This window comes from Brachyhypopomus gauderio, chromosome 6 (assembly GCF_052324685.1).
Source record: "Brachyhypopomus gauderio isolate BG-103 chromosome 6, BGAUD_0.2, whole genome shotgun sequence".
NCBI classification, from domain to species: domain Eukaryota; kingdom Metazoa; phylum Chordata; class Actinopteri; order Gymnotiformes; family Hypopomidae; genus Brachyhypopomus; species Brachyhypopomus gauderio.
Genome location: NC_135216.1, coordinates 658623 through 679937, shown reverse-complemented (window position 1 = coordinate 679937; position 21315 = coordinate 658623). Strand labels below are relative to the sequence as shown.

Below are 21315 nucleotides of genomic sequence, written 5' to 3'. Positions count from 1 at the left end.
TATCTAATAGCATGTATGTATTCTGAACCCTTTTTGGGGTAACTAGTTGTTTTTTCTGTTAAAAACTCCACATCTAGACTTGCATATATATTATCAAATCGGATAACCTATAATTGAAAAGAGAATATAGTGATACCAGTGAGCAGTTACATGTTAATGTATGTGTTATAGTGTGTAATGGTGTTTTATAAGTGAACGTATGTGTTATAGTGTGTAATTATGTTTTATAAGTGAATGTATGTGTTATAGTGTCTAATGGTGTTTTTAAGTGAATGTATCGGTTATAGTGTGTAATGGTGTTTTTAAGTGAATGTATAGGTTATCGTGTCTAATGGTGTTTTATAAGTGAATGTATAGGTTATCGTGTCTAATGGTGTTTTATAAGTGAATGTATGTGTTATAGTGTCTAATTATGTTTTATAAGTGAATGTATGGGTTACAGTGTCTAATGGTGTTTTATAAGTGAATGTATGGGTTATAGCATCTAATGGTGTTTTATAAGTGAATGTATGGGTTATAGCATCTAATGGTGTTTTATAAGTGAATGTATGGGACATAGTGTCTAGTGGTGTTTTATAAGTGAATGTATGGGTTATAGTGTCTAATGGTGTTTTATAAGTGATTGTATGGGTTATTGTGTCTAATGGTGTTTTATAAGTGAATGTATGGGTTATAGCGTCTAATGGTGTTTTATAAGTGAATGTATGGGTTATTGTGTCTAATGGTGTTTTATAAGTGAATGTATGGGACATAGTGTCTAGTGGTGTTTTATAAGTGAATGTATGGGTTATAGTGTCTAATGGTGTTTTATAAGTGAATGTATGGGTTATTGTGTCTAATGGTGTTTTATAAGTGAATGTATGGGACATAGTGTCTAGTGGTGTTTTATAAGTGAATGTATGGGTTATAGTGTCTAATGGTGTTTTATAAGTGAATGTATGGGTTATTGTGTCTAATGGTGTTTTATAAGTGAATGTATGGGTTATAGTGTGTAATGGTGTTTTTAAGTGAATGTATGTATTATAGTGTGTAATGGTGTTTTATAAGTGAATGTATGTGTTATAGTGTCTAATGGTGTTTTATAAGTAAATGTATGTGTTATAGTGTCTAATGGTGTTTTTAAGTGAATGTATGTGTTATAGTGTGTAATGGTGTTTTTAAGTGAATGTGTGTGTTATAGTGTGTAATGGTCTTTAAGAGGCAGACGTGTGTCGTGACTGTAGGAAGTGACGGTGTTTCCTGGTGTTTCCTGACTGGAGTGAGACGGTGAACCGGTAACACCACCGAAACGGAATTACAATGTGTAACCGGTAAAGGGGACAAGAACCGTCTAAAAGCTGAACCTTCGGTCCTGGAACAGCCGTGGTTTATGTATAAACATTTTTTTGTTCTTTTCCATCTAAAATGTCGCTTTGATTGTGATATTGTGAACTCAGATCCGTGGTAGTAGCTTAAACATTTCAGACTCGTGGGAGTCCGTCTTTTTTCTTTTTTCCAAAGAAAGTTTGGTTATCTTGTCATCTGGAAGGTATTCAGAGCTTCCACAAACGGAAAGGGACGAGCGAATGAAGCTGCTGCCAAGCTGACCCAAACCAGCCCGCTTTCAGCCGCACTACAATACGGCGAGTGGACGAGAGTGGTGAGAGCACCGAGCCCTGATCAGCCCGGCAGCAGCCCCCGTCTTTGAGCCCAGTTGGGACTCCTGGAGCCGGCTAGAACCGGGCACAGACCTCATGAATGGAAATCAGCACTTCAGGTACATGCTTCGTGTTTTTGTAGTTGTACAAAACAGCTGGAAATATCCTGACTACTGTTGAGTATTCATACATTAGGATGCTTATTCGGTAGGAGCAACATCCTGATTCGACGTGTCGGGATTTTTCTGGTGCTGGTCCGTCTAATTTGTGTGACGGTTGGCGACTGTTTCGCCGGGTTGTCATCGCAGTGTGTGGAGGATCTTGACGCACCTGTTCTTCCGACGTCACTGCATTGTGGCTCGGTTGTCACGCACAGGTGCTGTGTGTCGTACAGGTGCTGTGTGTGGCACAGGTGCTGTGTGTCGTACAGGTGCTGTATGTGGCACAGGTGCTGTGTGTGTCGTACAGGTGCTGTGTGTCGCACAGGTGCTGTGTGTCGTACAGGTGCTGTGTGTCGTACAGGTGCTGTGTGTGGCACAGGTGCTGTGTGTGGCACAGGTGCTGTGTGTGTCGCAGGTGCTGTGTGTCTTACAGGTGCTGTATGTGACACAGGTGCTGTGTGTGTCACAGGTGCTGTGTGTCGTAGAGGTGCTGTGTGTGTCACAGGTGCTGTGTGTCGTACAGGTGCTGTGTGTCGCACAGGTGCTGTGTGTCGTACAGGTGCTGTATGTGACACAGGTGCTGTATGTGACACAGGTGCTGTGTGTGTCACAGGTGCTGTGTGTCGTACAGGTGCTGTGTGTGTCACAGGTGCTGTGTGTGTCGTACAGGTGCTGTGTGTCGTACAGGTGCTGTGTGTGTCACAGGTGCTGTGTGTGTCGTACAGGTGCTGTGTGTGTCGTACAGATGCTGTGTGTCGTACAGGTGCTGTGTGTCGTACAGGTGCTGTGTGTCGTACAGATGCTGTGTGACACAGGTGCTGTATGTGGCACAGGTGCTGTGTGTCGTACAGGTGCTGTGTGTCGTACAGGTGCTGTGTGTGTCACAGGTGCTGTGTGTCGTACAGGTGCTGTGTGTCGTACAGATGCTGTGTGTCGTACAGGTGCTGTGTGTCGTACAGATGCTGTGTGACACAGGTGCTGTATGTGACACAGGTGCTGTGTGTCGTACAGGTGCTGTGTGTCGTACAGGTGCTGTGTGTCGTACAGATGCTGTGTGTCGTACAGGTGCTGTGTGTCGTACAGATGCTGTGTGACACAGGTGCTGTATGTGACACAGGTGCTGTGTGTCGTACAGGTGCTGTGTGTCGTACAGGTGCTGTGTGTGTCACAGGTGCTGTGTGTGTCGTACAGGTGCTGTGTGTGGCACAGGTGCTGTATGTGACACAGGTGCTGTGTGTCGTACAAGTGCTGTGTGTGTCACACGTGCTGTGTGTCGTACAGGTGCTGTGTGTCGTACAGGTGCTGTGTGTCGTACAGGTGCTGTGTGTATCACAGGTGCTGTGTGTGTCGTACAGGAGCTGTGTGTCGTACAGGTGCTGTGTGTATCACAGGTGCTGTGTGTGTCGTACAGGTGCTGTGTGTGGCACAGGTGCTGTATGTGGCACAGGTGCTGTGTGTCGTACAGGTGCTGTGTGTTGTACAGGTGCTGTGTGTATCACAGGTGCTGTGTGTGTCGTACAGGTGCTGTGTGTCTTACAGGTGCTGTATGTGACACAGGTGCTGTGTGTGTCACAGGTGCTGTGTGTCGTAGAGGTGCTGTGTGTGTCACAGGTGCTACTCGTCTGGTCACGCCGGAGAAACAGGGAGCCTTGTAAGCGGTTGTTGTAGCGACTGATTGGTCGGCTGCTAATTCACTAAACTATCACCCATACGAAGAGAATTACAATATTTAAAGTAACAATAATAAAAATGTTGAAATTCAAAAGGTATTTTTTTGAATTTTTGAAAATTTTTGTTTTGTTAAGCACTTTGGCCAATGTAAGGCATTGTTGGAAGGTGCTATATAAATACCTTTTAATTTGATTTAATTTGAAATACTGACTAAGTCCATATTTTATCAAAAGAGGAAGTATTAAAGGTAACAACTGCCATATTAATAGTTATTAACAATATTACTACTGCTACTACTAATTGTTGTTTACAGCTGCTGTGCTCTATTTAAGTTCTCAAATCTATGCTGTAAATGTTTTGCATACCTTGCATACCATACTGTATCTACGAGTGCTAGCAGTTAGAAAAATGTGTTTTCTTGACCATGAACTTGTGTGTGTGTGTGTGTGTGTGTGTATAAAATATATTTTGTGTACTTCAGTTTATGGTGATATCGGGTCATCTGATTTGTGACTAGGTGTACCAGTGACTATATATGGTATCACCTGTTTTCCTCTTATTGCTTGTTAGTGTGGTGTTGGTTGCCATGGATAGTGGGTGCCACATGGGTGTGGTCGGCATGGTAATGGCACATTGGGAACTATAAGAATCAGTCGGAGCACCTGAGGTCCCTTTAGCTCCCAGGTCGCCATGTCAGCCCTGACTTTGGACATCTGTATGTCCCCCTCAGCCAACCTGTTACCGTAGTCACAGCTTTCAGCGTGTGCTGGGTGTGTCCTGGTTCATTTATCACTCTCATCTGTACTTGGACTGGTTGAGCTGAAATCCTCTGGGTGATCTTCATCAGTTTTTAGAATCTTAACCAAGATGAAGCAGGTGGGGGTTATTTTTGTGTCTGTGCAGAGCCATAACAGTCCAGAATTCTTTGTCTCATTACATTTTGAGACATCATTACACATGGTTGAGGTTTCGAATGATCTTTAAAGTGAAAGACTTTGAATTGTTTGTTAAAACATACAGCAGACATGTAAAGCTATTTGGTAATTAGTTTCTAACTCTCCCTTAGAGGGAACGGGGGAAGACAAAAACACCATGACAAATTTTTGACACCATTGTGTCTCAGTTTTGGTTCAGGGATATTTTATTGCTCAGACATTTAGTGGAATATTTTTGGTTTTACTTTTGTGTGCAGACGAGGATGTGTGGCAGTAAGGTGTGGGAAGTGTCTTCTTGGTCTTTGATGTCAGTCACTGGCGTTTCCATTGCGTAGGCGTTTGGAGGAAACGAGTGAGGTCAAGTGGCTCTCTTTGTTGCACAAATGTTTGGTTTCTTTGCACGTTGGTATCGCTTGTGCATAGCACCTCCATCTTGGTTTCTCATGCAGCACTGGTCAAAGTTGACAGCTAATTGCTGTTGGTGTGTCTGTGCTATTCAGCATTTTTATGGTGACAGGGTTATGTAAATATCACCAGTGCATTTTTCCTATACACATGTATGAGTGTGTAATTATAAATTATATGTATACAAAAATATTTGTTTATTTGTTATTAGGTTTAAAATTGCTTATTCGTTTTATCTTGGTGAAGTAATATCTATAAAGAGTTTGTTTCCTGGTTGAGAGTTTTGAATAGTTTTATTGTGACTGTAAATGATTTTGGAGATTCCATTACAAGAATTCATAATATTCAGCTGTTATTACAGTATATTCAGAGGTTAACAACATGGTCCTGTCCCTGCCCTGTTCTAAATCTTTCAAATCAAGTCTTTCAAATGAAAAAAACTATCCCATTATGTAGGTGTAGTTGCCTTCAATGTGGAGTTAGTAATAAACAAACTGGCACATACTTCTTAGACCTTTTCTTTTCTAGCATTGAAACAAAATAACTGATTATCTACATGTTTCCAAAGAGATGAGAATTGTACATCATTGTTAATCATCACATTATTGGCTTCTGAAATGTTTAAATCTGTCAACAGCAAATTGCAGTTAAATTGCTCACTTTTTATTAATTATTGAATTTATTTAATTAAGCTGTGATTATCTTGACCAGTGTCAAAGACAAATCTGTAATTGTGATGATGAATATGGCCATTCACATAATCCCACATGTATAAATAATTTAAATGCCAATATTGCAAACCTGCCAATATTTTAATGCTTGCCAGTATTTATACATGTTACATTAAGGTACTATTTTCAATGCTAAAGTCATAATTAGGTCCTTTGTGGACTATTGTCAAAGTCCTGTTCTTGGCCTTGAATTTATTTTCTAACTGGGGAGGAAAACACTTTTCACATTTACACTTTATTTATCAAATTAATGTTTCCCATGAGCCTCTGGGAGGATCGTTCACCTCATGCTAATCTCATGCTAATGTTGTTGTATTTGTGTGTGTGTGTGTGTGTGTGTGTGTGTGTGTGTGTGTGTGTGTGTGTGTGTGTGTGTGTGTGTGTGTGTGTATATGTGTGTGTGTGTGTGTGTGTGCGTGTGTGTGTGTGTGTGTGTGTGTGTGTGTGTGCAGGAGCCGTTGGGGCCGTGTCCCTCTTCCCGGTGTCCAGAAGACCTGGCTATGGCACCATGGGGAAGCCCATCAAACTGCTGGCCAACTGCTTCCAGGTGGACATCCCCAAGATGGACGTCTACCTGTACGAAGTGGACATCAAACCCGAGCGATGCCCACGACGTGTGAACAGGTGCGGAACATGTGCACTTCACATCTTCTCTTGTTGTGTTTTCTCAGAAGAACTGAGGATGTGTGTGCTGCTCTTTCTTTCCACACACATGTTGTGTGTGGCTCCTTTGGAAATGGTGACTCATGAGATCTAGGAAATAGCTTTGATAGGCATATATTTAGGAAGACATACATTATTTTCTGATGTACCTTTATGCAACTGAATATCAAACCCAACTGCCCGGACACACTTCCTGATCTGTCTTCATTAACCCGTCCATGAGCAAGTCCTGTCTGTCTCAGTCCTGTCTGTCTCAGTCCTGTCTGTCTCAATCTGTCTGTCTGTCAACCTGTCTGGCCCCTCTAGGGAGGTTGTGGACTCAATGGTGCAGCATTTTAAGGTGACCATCTTTGGGGACAGAAGACCAGTATATGATGGCAAGAAAAGTCTCTACACAGCACACCCTCTTCCAGTGGCAACAGGAGGGGTAAAGTACACATATTCTCACAAATACAAAAATACAAAAATAAAAACTCATCAAAATAAACAGTAGTGATATACACTTGAGTTTCCAGTGTACAACATACTCTAAAGTTGTACCAGTAAGCTACCAAACCTGGTACTAACTAACCGGTATTATTCCCTATGCTGTATCACATTTCTAGAGACGTAATAAAAAATAAAAAATAAAAAAGTTTGAGTGATGTCTGGCTGGGCTATTGTAATCATACATGTTTGCATAAATTATTTATGAGCCCATGTACACTATAAATGTTAGAAGCATCTAACTAACATCTGGAGTGAAGTCAGTACAGTGAGTCAGTTTCAGAGTGGAAAAGTGGCTAACAGTACTTACTCATAAGGTTTTAGAGTAGTGACAAAGTCCAATGAAGAGACTCTGTGTCTGTTCAATCAGAGTTACTGTGGCAGGGAATCCGTCTAATCATATAAGCCCTTTTCATGCAAACACATGCTTTTCACAGCCAGATTCCTATTTCTGCAGGTGGATCTAGATGTGACACTGCCTGGCGAGGGCGGTAAGGACCGCCCCTTCAAGGTCTCCATCAAGTTTGTGTCACTGGTGAGCTGGCATATGCTGCATGAAGTTTTGACAGGTCGGAGTGGATCCGAGCCCCTGGACCTGGACAAGCCCATCAGCACCAACCCTGTCCACGCTGTGGACGTGGTACTGCGTCACCTTCCATCCATGAGGTCAGTGCTATCCAGCAGCTCAGCAGGAACTTGGGGAATCTAGAGGGAAATTAGCGTTTATTTGCCATGATTACTTTCCTTCAGATCTCCGTTGCAGATCGCTGAAACATAGTGGGGATTAAGTAACAGAGCTCGTGTTATGCTTCCTGTCTTGTGATCAGATGTAATGGTTTAATGAGATCAGTATCATTTTAGTTGCCAGATTGGGTTTGTGTTTGGACTAGCCGGCAACATGCTAGCGTTCACTGAATGGACTGCGTCCAGGTTGGAGAAGGTCTTGTTCCACTTGTTGAGTTTTTGCTCCTTGAATCATCAGGTACACCCCAGTGGGCCGATCGTTCTTCTCCTCCCCCGAGGGCTATGATCACCCCCTGGGGGGGGGACGGGAGGTGTGGTTTGGGTTCCACCAGTCAGTGCGTCCAGCTATGTGGAAAATGATGCTCAACATAGATGGTTAGTGCTGCATTACAGAAAACTGAGGAAATGAGATCTAGATGAGATCTTGCAATTTATCAACATCAAATGACCACAAAGCATTGTAGATCAATCCAATAATGTAGTCAGAATTGGATAAGAATTTGATTATTAGAGATTTTGAATGGCGTTTCAGGTTGAATGTAACCCGTCTGTTCTGTTTCTTCCTTTGGGTGCAGTGTCTGCTACAGCGTTCTACAAAGCCCAGCCAGTGATCCAGTTTATGTGTGAAGTTCTGGACATCCACAACATCGATGAACAGCCACGCCCTCTCACAGACTCTCACCGAGTCAAATTCACCAAAGAAATCAAAGGTGGGCTATGGTGTATGTCCAAATACTGTACTACTGTAATATCTGTAACAGCAATCTGAAAAGCCTTCACAAAAATACAAACCTTTTTGAGGTGTCTATCTTACAGTGGCTTGAAGTGTTCTTCATAGCTCAGGGGGCCTTAGCACAGACATTCATGCTTATCACCAAACACATCCCTGTACATAGTTGAAATTACACGTGCAGCTTCCGCCACTTGTTTTCTGCTGTTATTTTGTGTCTTCTCCAGGTAATGGCACAAACAGAGAGAGCGTTTGAGATAATGCCATAGTAGTTGTAGATCTGTGTTGTTCAGGCTAGCAAAATGTGTTTCAACACATCTGATCCATCCCACAGGTCTGAAGGTGGAGGTGACCCACTGTGGCACCATGAGGAGGAAGTATAGGGTCTGTAATGTCACCCGCCGGCCTGCCAGCCACCAGACGTAAGAACCTTTTACTGCAGCTGTTCTCATATTCATATTCATTTTTCCTAGTTTCTTATTTTTCAGTTAAAGCTAAAGTAAGTCAGAATTTGACTATATCTTACTTCAGTTGCATAAATAAATCTCCAAGTGTAACTGTTCTGTTTGTCTAGTCATGAAAGGTTCGACAAGGAGCTGCTTTGCTGTTCATTCAGAGTTTTCTTGAAGTGCTTGTCTCTTGATTTTATTCTGTATACTCATTCCAGAGCAGCCGCTCGCTGTATCCACAGATATCCGAACACTGCTAGTCGCTATCCCCAGGCACAAGGCTGTTCTCAGCCCTGAGAACCCCCTTCCTCTGACCGTCCCTCCCTGTCTGCCTGTGCTCACCTCCCTCCCCCACAGGTTTCCGCTGCAACTCGAGAATGGCCAGACCGTGGAGAGGACAGTGGCGCAGTACTTCCGAGAGAAATACAACCTTCAGCTCAAATATCCCCATTTGCCCTGCCTGCAGGTGGGCCAGGAGCAGAAACACACCTACCTGCCCCTGGAGGTGAGAGACTCTCACACCTTACTGTTCATCTTTAATAGCCCAGGCGGCTCACTCTGTGTCCCAGTGGGAGGAGACGGCAGCCGGCTTAATGTCCTCTCCAGCTCTTCATGTATGACTGTTCAGCTGTGGGACTGTTTAGTCTGTGTAGCTGTGGGTTCACACTCAAGTCACATTGGTCTTAGGGGGACAGTGAAGAGGACATCTTCCATGTGGACATTCCTAGAGGCTTCATAGTTGACTAAGCTAAAAATAAATACCCCAAACATGCACTTGCGACCACTTTGTGAACAGAGACAGGAGTTGCACAGGTTGGGGGAGGCACGTCTCCACTGCAACATTGTCCAGCATAGGCAACTTAATAATGGGTATAACCAGAACGTTAGTTTTCTGAGGCAATGCTGACAACCTGAATTATATGATCCTTGTGATGACTTTATCCTGGCTCTTCTGCAACTCCCTTTCCTGGCACTCATAATACACTCAGACGTCATATATTTATATATTTTCTGTTTCATTAGGTTTTCCGTCAGTTCTGTCTTTTGCCTGAGCTCTGCTATTTCTCTAATTATATTAGTCTAAATTAGTTTTGCCTTCTTGCAGGTATGTAATGTTGTTGCTGGCCAACGTTGCATAAAGAAACTCACAGACAACCAGACATCCACCATGATCAAAGCCACGGCCCGTTCTGCCCCAGACAGGCAAGAGGAAATCAGCAGATTGGTGAGCATCTCATCACCCCCTAGTGGCCAGAAGATGTAGCTGCGTTCTCAAAAATGTCCCCTACGCAATCACACTAGGAAGTGACAAACGAACAGCCAACCATTCATTTCTAATAAGAGTAGGCGATTAGCCCCAAGGGACAGGACTACAAGTGACACATCAAATTGGGACTTTCTCAACTATATGCAAAGTAGGTATGCGACAGTCACTTTTTGGTGATTTAAACATTTAAACTCCTTCAGCCAATCGTATGGCATGCATTCAGTGTACTTAGAGGCTACCCCTACAATATTTGTTCCCACTTGTATTCCTGTTCTGTTTCTGCGCAACAGCTTTGAGAAGAAACGTACAACCTCACTTTCATCTTTAACCAGTATATGTACATGTATTTCCATCTACAGGAGTAATTCCCAGTTCAGTTACTATGTTGATATTTAAAGAACTTGTCATAAAATGAAGAGATCTTCCCTCCTGAACCATTTTTATCATCTTCCATGTGAATCCCCCCCCCCCCCCCACCCCACCCCTAAAGGTGCGCAGTGCGAACTACGAGGCGGACCCGTTCGTACAGGAGTTCCAGTTCCGCGTGCGTGATGAGATGGCCGAGGTCACAGGTCGCGTCCTGCCCGCCCCCATGCTGCAGTACGGCGGCAGGGTGAGCTCTGAACACTTCCTGGTACCTTCTCCCCTTTCAATCACATTTGTGTTTGCGTGTGTGCGTTCGCACGTGTGTGAGTGCATGCTTGTGTGTGTGTGTGTGTGTGTGTGTGTGCTGTTGCATTCAGACAGGCATGGGGTGTGTAGTGTGGGTGGAGCTTTCCTATGCATTTTTGTTTTGACTACACCTGAGTATTTGTGCACGTGTAATAGGGGTAACATGCGACTTGCATACAAAACTCATACAATTTTATAATGTCATGTCTTCTGAAGTGGTAACCTCATTCATGGCTAGATGTAGACACAGTTCAGCTGCTGTAGAAACAATCATAAAATTCCCACCTCAGCATCTGTATTTTGTATGTGGCTAAATACAATCTGAGATTTACACGAATTTACATGCTTTACTACACAAAGAAGAACTGGAGGCGGAGGGGGGGGGGGGGGGTGTTTACGAGAGTGTTTGTACTGTAGATTACATCCCGTTGTGTGTGTGTGTGTGTGTGTGTGTGTGTGTGTGTGTGTGTGTGTGTAGAATCGTACAGTGGCGACTCCGAGCCATGGTGTATGGGACATGCGGGGGAAGCAGTTCCACACGGGTGTGGAGATCAAGATGTGGGCCATCGCCTGCTTCGCCACTCAGAGACAGTGTCGGGAGGAGATCCTCAAGTACGTGTTCTCTCCTCCCTGATCTTATATAAATGTTACTTATTTAATTTATTACATAGCGATTCTTTCACAGTGTGTTCAGCTGATCGTAGTGAAATAATTCTTCACACCAAAGATGTTGCAGCTGGACAGAATTTTCACATTTGCTCAGAACTGCACCGTTCTCCCAACCCCCAGACCTCTCTCCTCTCTCTCCTTCTCTCTCTCCCTCTCTCTCCTTCTCTCTCTCTCTCACTCTCTCTCCTTCTCTCTCTCTCTCCCTCTCTCCTCTCTCCTTCTCTCTCCTTCTCTCTCTCTCACTCTCTCCCTCTCTCTCCTTCTCTCTCTCTCTCACTCTCTCCCTCTCTCTCCTTCTCTCTCTCTCTCCCTCTCTCCTCTCTCCTTCTCTCTCCTTCTCTCTCTCTCACTCTCTCCCTCTCTCTCCTTCTCTCTCTCTCTCACTCTCTCCCTCTCTCTCCTTCTCTCTCTCTCTCCCTCTCTCCTCTAAAAATAAATTCACCGGTTTAAAATATAGTCTCCCGTTAAAAAAATTTTGCCATTTGGGTCCGTATCCAGTTAATCAGGAATGTGATTGGGTCCGGACAGGACGGCGTTCGGGTCCGGATCCGGACCGCGGTCCGCCATTTGGTGATACCTGCTCTATATTGTATAATGTATATACAGTATATATTCCAGCTCAGTGCTTTGTCTCCCCCTGCTGGTGTACAGGAGCTTTACAGATCAGCTGCGGAAGATCTCGAAGGACGCGGGGATGCCCATCCAGGGCCAGCCGTGCTTCTGCAAGTATGCGCAGGGAGCGGACAGTGTGGAGCCCATGTTCAGACACCTGAAGAACACCTACGCTGGCCTGCAGCTCATCATCGTCATCCTGCCCGGGAAAACACCCGTCTACGGTAAAGACTCACCATACCTGCGCCGCTGCTACTGCCTGGGCACTTTGGCAAAGGCATATCACTCTATTTCCTGAGAAGTGTTTGTCTACAGCAGTGTCCCACTACACACACACACACATACACACACACACACACACACACACACAAGCTTTTTTTGGTTTGTCTAGGTAACATTTGATTTGTTCATAAAAAGATGAAATATGAACATGTTTAGATCTCTGTGTTTCCACAGCGGAGGTGAAGCGTGTAGGAGATACCCTCCTAGGAATGGCCACTCAGTGTGTGCAAGTGAAGAACGTGGTGAAGACCTCCCCACAGACGCTCTCCAACCTCTGCCTCAAGATCAACGTCAAACTTGGTGGCATTAACAACGTCTTGGTCCCTCATCAACGGTACGAGTACACAGACATCACACAGCAGGTCGACGGGCATAGGACTCGTAGTGTGCGGGACTCGCTGTGTGCGGGACTCGTCGTGTGCGGACTCGTCGTGTGCGGGACTCTGCGTGTGCGGGACTCGTCGTGTGCAGGACTCACTGTGCGTGGGACTCGTCCTGTGCGGGACTCATTTTGGAACACATGCATCTTTTTGCGTTCCCAGACCGTCAGTGTTCCAGCAGCCTGTCATCTTCCTGGGAGCCGATGTCACTCACCCTCCAGCTGGAGATGGCAAGAAGCCTTCAATAGCTGCAGTGAGTCTGTCTCTCTCTCTCTCTCTCTCTCTCTCTCTCTCTCTCTCTCTCTCTCTCTCTCTCTCTCTCTCTCTCTCTGTCAACATTCTGGCATACTCACAGAAAACATATTCCTTATTATATTCAAAATCTTTAATACATTACATGGATTGGTGTGTGTGTGTGTGTGTGTGTGTGTGTGTGTGTGTGTGTGTGTGTGCGTGTGTATAGGTAGTGGGCAGTATGGATGGCCACCCGAGTCGGTACTGTGCCACGGTGCGAGTGCAGAGGCCCCGGCAGGAGGTGATCCAGGACCTGGCCTCCATGGTGCGGGAGCTGCTCATCCAGTTTTATAAGTCCACCCGCTACAAACCCACACGCCTCATCTTCTACCGGGACGGGGTGTCTGAGGGACAGTTCCGCCAGGTCAGGCCTGCTAGCGTTTGTTGCCATAGGAGATGCATGTCTCAGATACACTTTATGTTGTTTCTCAAGTCTTGGAGAATGATACAGCCATATAACAGAATTCTAAAGTCAAAACGACACCATGACTTGTACTGAATAGTTTAACATGTCGTAATGCTAATCATTCCCTACACGTTTCCATATCTGATAGCAGTGTTTTGGGTGTCGACGCTGTGGAATATCACTCTAGGTGCTGTACTATGAACTGCTGGCCATCCGTGAGGCCTGCATCAGTTTAGAGAGAGAGTACCAGCCCGGCATTACCTATATCGTTGTCCAGAAGCGCCACCACACGCGCCTTTTCTGTGCTGACCGTAACGAGAGGGTGAGTGTTCACAGAGGAGTGTCACCAAACTCTCATGCACCTTACTCTACCTCCTTCTTTCTTCCTGTTTTCTTTTGTTCTCAGTTCTCAGTCGTCATGCCTTTACTTTCTCTCTCCCTTCCCACCCTTTCTCAGGTCGGACGGAGCGGTAACATCCCTGCTGGTACTACGGTGGACACTGACATCACCCATCCATATGAGTTTGACTTTTACCTCTGCAGTCATGCTGGAATCCAGGTATATTAATATCAGGTGGCCCTTTATTCATAAAATGGCATCGGTGTATGACAGGAACACCTATATGAGTTCTGATATGTAGCTGTTTGAAGTACTAAATATGAGGAACAGCAAGAAAACGTTTATGTCGTGTCATAAGCTTTTCGTCGAGGCCACACTGATTCGGATGGACTGTCCTGCGCAGGGTACGAGCCGCCCATCACACTACCACGTGCTGTGGGACGACAACTGCTTCACAGCGGACGAGTTCCAGCTGCTCACCTACCAGCTGTGCCACACTTACGTGCGCTGCACGCGCTCCGTCTCCATCCCTGCACCCGCCTACTACGCCCACCTGGTGGCCTTCCGCGCCCGCTACCACCTGGTGGACAAGGAGCACGACAGGTGGGGGAGATCGCCGCCCTTTCTGCTGCTCGGGCTTCAGGCTCCGCTCTTCCAATCAATTTTTATATACGGTGTTTTGTTGTTGATTTTGACAATGTGTGTATGTGTTGTTGTCTTTACAAGCCCAATGTTTGTTCTGGTTGTGATTTATATCATTCTTGTGCATCTAAAATTATTTTAGTGTTCATGAAAATAAGCCCTCCTCCTTGAAAGATGTCTGTGTAAGAGTTGTTTGGGGTTTTTTCTTCTTCTTGGGGGCGTGGTTTGCCTATTTGCCTATCACAGCCACAAAGGGTGCAATTGAAACAAGCAGGGCATTTATTCATTCATTCATTCATTTGCCAATCGGTAAACTGCGTATTAGAAGTATGGGCAGTCTGGGTAAAGGGCAGAATTTCTCCTGGGAGGGCAGACCTGAACAGCTCAAGCCTTTGGGATATTTTGCTTGTATGCAAATCCCAATTCAGCTTTCTGCAATTAAATACCTTAAACTGCACTTCATAAACAAAGGCTTTAAGAATTGGTATTATTGTGACGCTGGGCACAGGGAGACAGACGAGGCACGAGTCCGCTGGTTTCGACCAACAACGTCACTTTATTATACAAATAACAAAGCGCAGATAGCGCACACAAAACACACGTTAGCAACGAACGTGGTACATTTAGACAACGACGAGCACAGGACACCCCGCGAACGCACATTAATAGACAAACCACATAAACCCCAAGTGATGACGAGACGAGCCACAGGTGAGGATTATCACAAGACATAACCGCACCCACGGAGATCCACAGACGCAGACGAGTAGACGCAGACGACGTAAACACACGCCCAAAGGGAGGGTTCGGGGACCGCAACGTGACAATTATTAGTCCAAATGTGGAATATAATCAAGTACATTTCAGGTTAATAAGTTAGTTTAGTTCAAACCACACAATCACATGACTGTGAGACTGTGAGAATAGCCATGTGGTAGCTGAATGTTCAGTAGTTCAGTAGATGTGAATAATAAAGAGATCCCAACCTTTTATTTATTTATTTTTTGCACAGAAACAAGTTATTTTTTCGATTATTAGGTATCTTCCACATTATTTTGCCTTACTCTTTCTCCCTCTGTTTCTCTCTCTACACCTCTGTCCTCCCCCTCTCCCCCAGTGCGGAGGGAAGTCATGTGTCTGGGCAGAGCAATGGCCGGGACCCACAGGCTCTGGCCAAAGCCGTGCAGATTCACCACGATACCGTGAGGACCATGTACTTCGCCTAGTCCTGCCTTCACAGCTGCCCAACTCCTGGCATCATGAACACAGCTGAAGAAGGCTCCTCCCAGTCGCACTGGCACGCTGCCTGCCTGCTAATACACACTGAACGTAACTAAATACAATGGGAGGGGCAGGATTAACACGGTTATGCAATAGAATAGAAGAAACAGCCAGTCTCCTAATATCTCCTCCACACACCCCTGCTTTCTCCTCTTCTTGTGTTGACTAGCGAGTACCTTAGAGAGCAGTTATGTACTGTTATTTATTAGCACTGAGTTTGTTTCGGTCTGTCTCTTTAACGTCATGGAGCCCTTCTTAATGTTAAGTCAGGTGAAACTAGGTAATTAGAGTATTTAGATTGCTCAAGGATGAATGCTATTACAAAGGTCATGCAGTTTCAGTCTGACTTACTGGCGGAACACCAATAGGGGGCAGTATTGCACATCATAGCTGGTCAATCGCAACACGATCTGTAGCTGCTTATAAATGTATCCCTTTACGTTTGTGCTGATCTTAATAACATTAATATTATTTAAACTGATTCCTAGGCTTCTGCCAAAGGATATTGAGCTTTGGCCATTGAGAAACATCTCATTGGCCTTTGACATACAGTACATCTCATGCTGACCATGCAACCTCTACTTGTTCTTCTGGGCTGTAGGATAGTATTTTTAACGTTAAGCATTGGGGGTCCTGATCCGTCATCTCTGAAGCTGTGCTCTGAGACACCCGATATGGGTAACGTGCCCTCACACTCTTACTGAAACTAGGCCCAGCTGTGATCCTGACAGGCGTTTTAGTTTCATTTATTATTTTTTTTATGCCTGTTTCTTCTTTTTGAAAGACTGAGGTGCACATGCCCAAGCACTGAGAAACAGACTGTTGTTTGTTTGTTTGTTTATTTGTTTCCCTTCCCAACTCCCTTTTTGAGCAAGCAAAGAGTGACACATTAGCTAGGGACTGCAGGCTCACCTAATGACCAACCTGAGAACATCCGTTACACTCAACCCAAGGTCAGTCAAAGATTTCTGCTCAGAGAGGTGTGTGGGGGGTGTGTGTGGGGGCGTGGATGCATGCTTATGCGCATGTGAGAGAGTGTGTGTGTGTGTGTGTGTGTGTGTGTGTGTGTGTGTGTGTGTGTGTGTGTGTGTGTGCGTGCGCGCGTGTGTGTGCGCGCGTGTGTGTGTGTGTGTGTGTGTATGTGCGTGCATGTGTGTGTGTGCGTGTGTGTGTGTGCGCGCGTATGTGAGTGCGTGTGTGTGTGTACACGTGTGTATTGACCATGTCACTTTTCTGCACCTCTCTGTGCCAGTGTCTGGTTGGGTCTGCCATTTGGTACTGAGTAACTAAACTGACACACCTCTAAATGAATGGTGAATGGCCTATATCTCTGCATACTCACTTTGCAGCAAGTTGATGAAGATATTTATTGCACATCTTAAATCCTTTTATAGTATTTATCGAATATATTGCTTATTTCAAACATCTTTAGAACATCTATAAATTATCCAAATTAAGTTATCATTGATGTTTTCACACCTTTTTATTGCTTTACTTTTAACATTATATAATTTGGTCCAAAATTTTGAGTGCAATAAGCCAATGGTTGTGGTATACTGTCCAATATACACCACCTGATTGAGATTTTAGTAGAAAACACTAATGTGGCATTTTACAAATGACTTTTAATTTTAGGAAAGGCCGGAATTTTCATTTATACTGGTAAGGCCAGCTTTTGGAGTTTGGAGAGTTCTAGTACCTTGTCTTCTTAAAGAATGGCTAAAGAAGTGATTAGCTTTTTTGGGGGATATGCTTCATGTGAAGACATTGGGTATTTGTAGAGATTTGAGACAAAGTGCCTGGAAACATCTAGAGACGTTTAAGTCCCTGTGCCATTTAACCTCATCCTGCATTTGTTAAAAAGTTTTTAAGATCTTGGACCGAACTTATTCTTTAAAACATGAAAAACTATTGAGCTGACCACGCTAAGTTGATCCTTCTCTCTTATGAGAGATCCCAGCACACAAAAGGAATTTACCTTTATATTTTAATTGACCTGTGAAACAAAATGCCTTTTTTTCATTTCTTTGTTTCTTTGTTGGCCCTTGTTTATCTGTATGGCGTCATTGATCTTTCTCCTCCTCCAGTGACGGTGGTGAAGCCTACATGGCAGAACCAGCAAGTGCACTTTTCAAAAGTAAATGAATTTCTCATGCCCTTTTTATGTAGTTTATCACACTTGGACCAAAGATGCTGACAAAAAAATGATCAAAGTTAGCAGCCGCCAGTTAGCATTATGCAAATAATATCTTGCTCATTGGTGGCCCCTAGGCATTGTTCCACATTATCTGTTGGTCTTTGTATAAGTAAACCTCTACTTACAACTTATCAAAAATAAATCAGACATTTTTGTTCTGTATTAGAACGCCACCAGCAAACAAGTGGGTGTAAGGAATATTATGATAAATTACTATTTAATATTTCTGTCCTTGTTGTGCTTAGGAAGATGGTACAAGCTTTCGCCCTGCACTTTCACAGTCTCGTTATCAGGGCCATAAGCAGGTTCTCCTGCAGTCTACGCAGATTAAGCCAATGTGCCTCAGTGGTTGAGGGTGACGGTATACGTCACCTCCGTGCCATGGCCCCATGATACCAGAGAATCCTGTTTGCAGAGGTGGTCTTTGTGAGGGGTGATTACAATATTATTGCACTTAATTGTTGTAAACCGCTGTATGGTCTCAGTCTGGGCTGTGTGCCCAAGGTGCTAATGGGTGCGGTGCTGTATGTTAGAGGCTTGGTCTCACCCACCATCCCCTCTTTAGTCCACAGCCAAACGTTACCCCTTGTTATGAGTTTCCCATCTGGATATTAAATGGATGGAGATCTTGGGTGTGGAGCTTGGGTTTTAAGGTGGAGCTGTTGGGATATTGCATCAAGAACACTTACAACATGTTATCTTAAATATCAATGTTTTAGAGATAAAACAACAGTACACAAATGTCCCTGTACCTTGACTGGTGGATGAATCAACACATGCTTATGGTCTGAAGGAACCCCTCTCCTTAGGATTGCACTGTAGTGATGAAGATATTGTAAGTAATGAAAATGTATCGTATCTATGTTTCTTCCATAAATTCAGGCACAAATAAATTTTATACATTTACCTTGCTGAGACTGCCATCTCATTGGCCAAGATGGCAATAAATGACGATAATCTTTTGGCTATTTTTAGGTGACGTTTTGTTCATTTTTATAGATGACATTAAATCATAGTTTCTCCTAAAACAAAATGGTGGCATGACTTATGAACAGCTGGCCCCTTACACAATAATAATTAGAAATTCATGGAGGTATGTCATCACGAGTTACTTCATGAGATACATGCAGCACATAACCACCATGACTCATCACAGTGTTCGAGAATGGCCAACATGAATGAATGATCCAATATTCCACCAGTGTCCAAAGATCTCTATGCATTTGTTTATAACTGCTGGTTCAGAACAATGGAATAATGATGGAGTCTGTACAGTTTGAAAGGCCCTGACTCAATGTGAACGGACCTGGACTCACTGTGAAAGCAGATAATGTTGGGGGGGGTGATTTAAAAGCAGTCTGTAAGCACATCTGCAACTGTGCTGTGTGAAAAGCATATCTGATTGATGGTGAATGGCATGTGAATATTATTTCATACATTTGAGCATGATTGTTACTTCTCTAGCACTACCAGCATTTCATTTTACTTGAAAAAATAGATCAATCTACAGGGCAATGCATCCCTACTTGTATGATATAGGAATTGTGATTTTTGTTCATATATGATCACTCATTCTGTAGTACACAAATTCTGTCTTCGCAAGTTGCCACAGAAATAGTTGCTACAGCCCAGTAAATCAGGTGTTATATGTCAGGGTGGAGCAGTAATTATTGTGAGGGTGGAGCAAAAACTGTGATCTAATACACTCCACCCTTCGGCTAAAAGCTGGACTAATGGATGCCTTGGCTCAAAGCGTTTTTCATTCAGAGCAGAAGTATATTTGTATATTTAAAGAATTGATCTGTATAATGCACACCACTTATTTTTTGCTAATAAAGCCTATGAGAGATAAAAGATAATATAACATTAATAATGAAACTGTCTAATATTAATCGGGTTAAAATGCAATAGACTGTTGACTTGCAGATTTATTTTGTCTTGTTTGTGAAACTGAATATTGTTTCTGAGGGTAGCCACATTTTTCTGTGTGTTGGAATTGTTTTAGGAAGCACATGTCCAACTGATGCATGAACCCTTCTTTTCCCCTCACTTTGTCTTTGTACTTGTTTCTTGAACGTGCAGACACCACCTAATTTTTTAGGGCATTTGAAACAAATATAAAACTGCCCTACTGCCCTTTAGAAGTCATTGGATTTATGTCATGATAATTCATGTGACGTTTTTGACAACTTTATAAATGATTTTGACCCCTTCACACACACCAGGATTGATTGATTGATTGATTGTTGTTTGTTTGTATTCCATCAGAAAGTGGAGAGAAAGATTCATGCTGAGGGGAGATTTGTTAGTGGAATGTGCCTTTTATGATGGTGCTGATCTCAAACTAGTAAATAAAGAACAAAAATATTTTACAATGTTCAAAGGGTACAACAAGCCTCTGTCTACATTGAAGTATATATCGATACATGATATACTGTACAATGTGTGTATGTGTTAAAAGTATGTGTAGCTGTATGTTTTTATTTGCCAAGGAATTTGTCAATATACTAGGCTTGCCAGTTAAATTTTGTCAAGACCAAACTGACCAGAAGTGTCTGTGGTTCGACTTTAGAGTTCTTGGCATGTCATGACTGTTTAACTGCACTGACGAACCTGACATCAGGAAACCAGTCCCCAGTTCTTTGGTTTTATGTAATTTCACATTGTCACATCATTGTCAGTTCACTGCAAAGTTCTTAATTAGACTCAAACCAAATAGCAATAACCAAAGTGGTTTTTCAGCGTATTTAAATATTTATGGCTTGATGTCCTGACAGGGGCAACATAACTTGGTTGGAAACTTGCTACATTTTCTGTGACATCCGTTATCATTAATTTAATCAAAGTGCATTTATTTAAACAAATTTTGAGCGGGTTCCATAGATCTTAATGGAATCTTAATGGATCTTGATAGCTTTGGCTTTCGCCTGAGCTAACACCAAGTTTAACTGAATAAAAATAAAAAACATTTGTGTTGAAGTCATGACTAACTTAGATTGTAGCTGAATTACAGTTACCTCGGGATTTTCGTGTCCCTCATCCATGAACTGAACCTAAATACATGTTTGGGAGGTGGGGATCATTTTATTAAAGCAATGGCCTGGATCAGATGTTCAGTCTATAGGTCAGTGCTCCAGCTCTGTAGTGCCATGTCAGTATCCAGACAGGATTTCATGGATTGGTCAGAAACTGGAACTCGCATTCTGGTGGAACTGTTTAATTTGGTTACATCACAAGGTTCTTGCATGATGGAACTTTGTCTCGTTCTTGAAATCTGACCATGTATCTAATTATGATCTTTCATGGAGCCCTTTGGTTGTTTTAAGTGATTGTCAATATTTCCCATATTTTAATAAAAATGTGTGTGTGTGTGTGTGTGTACTATGTATGTATGATTACACACACACACTATTATATAATATTATATAGAAATATTATGTATTTTCATGAAAAAAAATGTGTTCTTACACATTTCTTATCTTAATTTTAATTTTAATTTTGGCTGATGAAACATCTTCAACACAGTACAACATTTTATTAACAATTTTTTTCCAGTTATTATCCAAATGTAAATGATCACATATTGAGTGATAACCTAAAAGTGATTATCAAAATATGGGAAATCATAATCATAGGGCTCTTATTCAACTTGTAATTAGCA

At 43.2% G+C, this 21315-nt stretch overlaps 1 protein-coding gene across 2 annotated transcripts; it reads left to right on the top strand.

The window, feature by feature from the left end:
* The first annotated feature begins 1255 nt into the window (after nucleotides 1–1255).
* On the top strand, nucleotides 1256–21310 carry ago3b (argonaute RISC catalytic component 3b). Of its 2 annotated transcripts, XM_077008001.1 has the most exons (20): nucleotides 1256–1371; nucleotides 1529–1756; nucleotides 5993–6164; nucleotides 6510–6630; nucleotides 7147–7355; nucleotides 7672–7808; nucleotides 8009–8143; nucleotides 8498–8585; nucleotides 8970–9117; nucleotides 9718–9837; nucleotides 10370–10513; nucleotides 11030–11163; nucleotides 11872–12056; nucleotides 12289–12448; nucleotides 12657–12747; nucleotides 12958–13152; nucleotides 13382–13516; nucleotides 13652–13753; nucleotides 13938–14137; nucleotides 15294–21310. In XM_077008001.1, exons 2-20 carry the CDS (start codon nucleotides 1738–1740, stop codon nucleotides 15400–15402), a joined length of 2604 nt encoding a protein of 867 aa, XP_076864116.1. In that variant the 5' UTR covers nucleotides 1256–1371; nucleotides 1529–1737; the 3' UTR covers nucleotides 15403–21310. The 2 variants fall into 2 exon arrangements, with proteins under 2 accessions (XP_076864116.1, XP_076864118.1); XM_077008003.1 differs by having other exon boundaries at nucleotides 1263–1756; nucleotides 10370–10492.
* Nucleotides 21311–21315: the final 5 nt, after the last annotated feature.

Excerpts from the sequence above, each read along its gene's own strand:
- ago3b (XM_077008001.1), top strand. Across the intron at positions 11,164-11,871 it reads TGTCGGGAGGAGATCCTCAA|GAGCTTTACAGATCAGCTGC; the intron begins GTACGTGTTCTC and ends GCTGGTGTACAG. Across the intron at positions 13,517-13,651 it reads GTGCTGACCGTAACGAGAGG|GTCGGACGGAGCGGTAACAT; the intron begins GTGAGTGTTCAC and ends ACCCTTTCTCAG.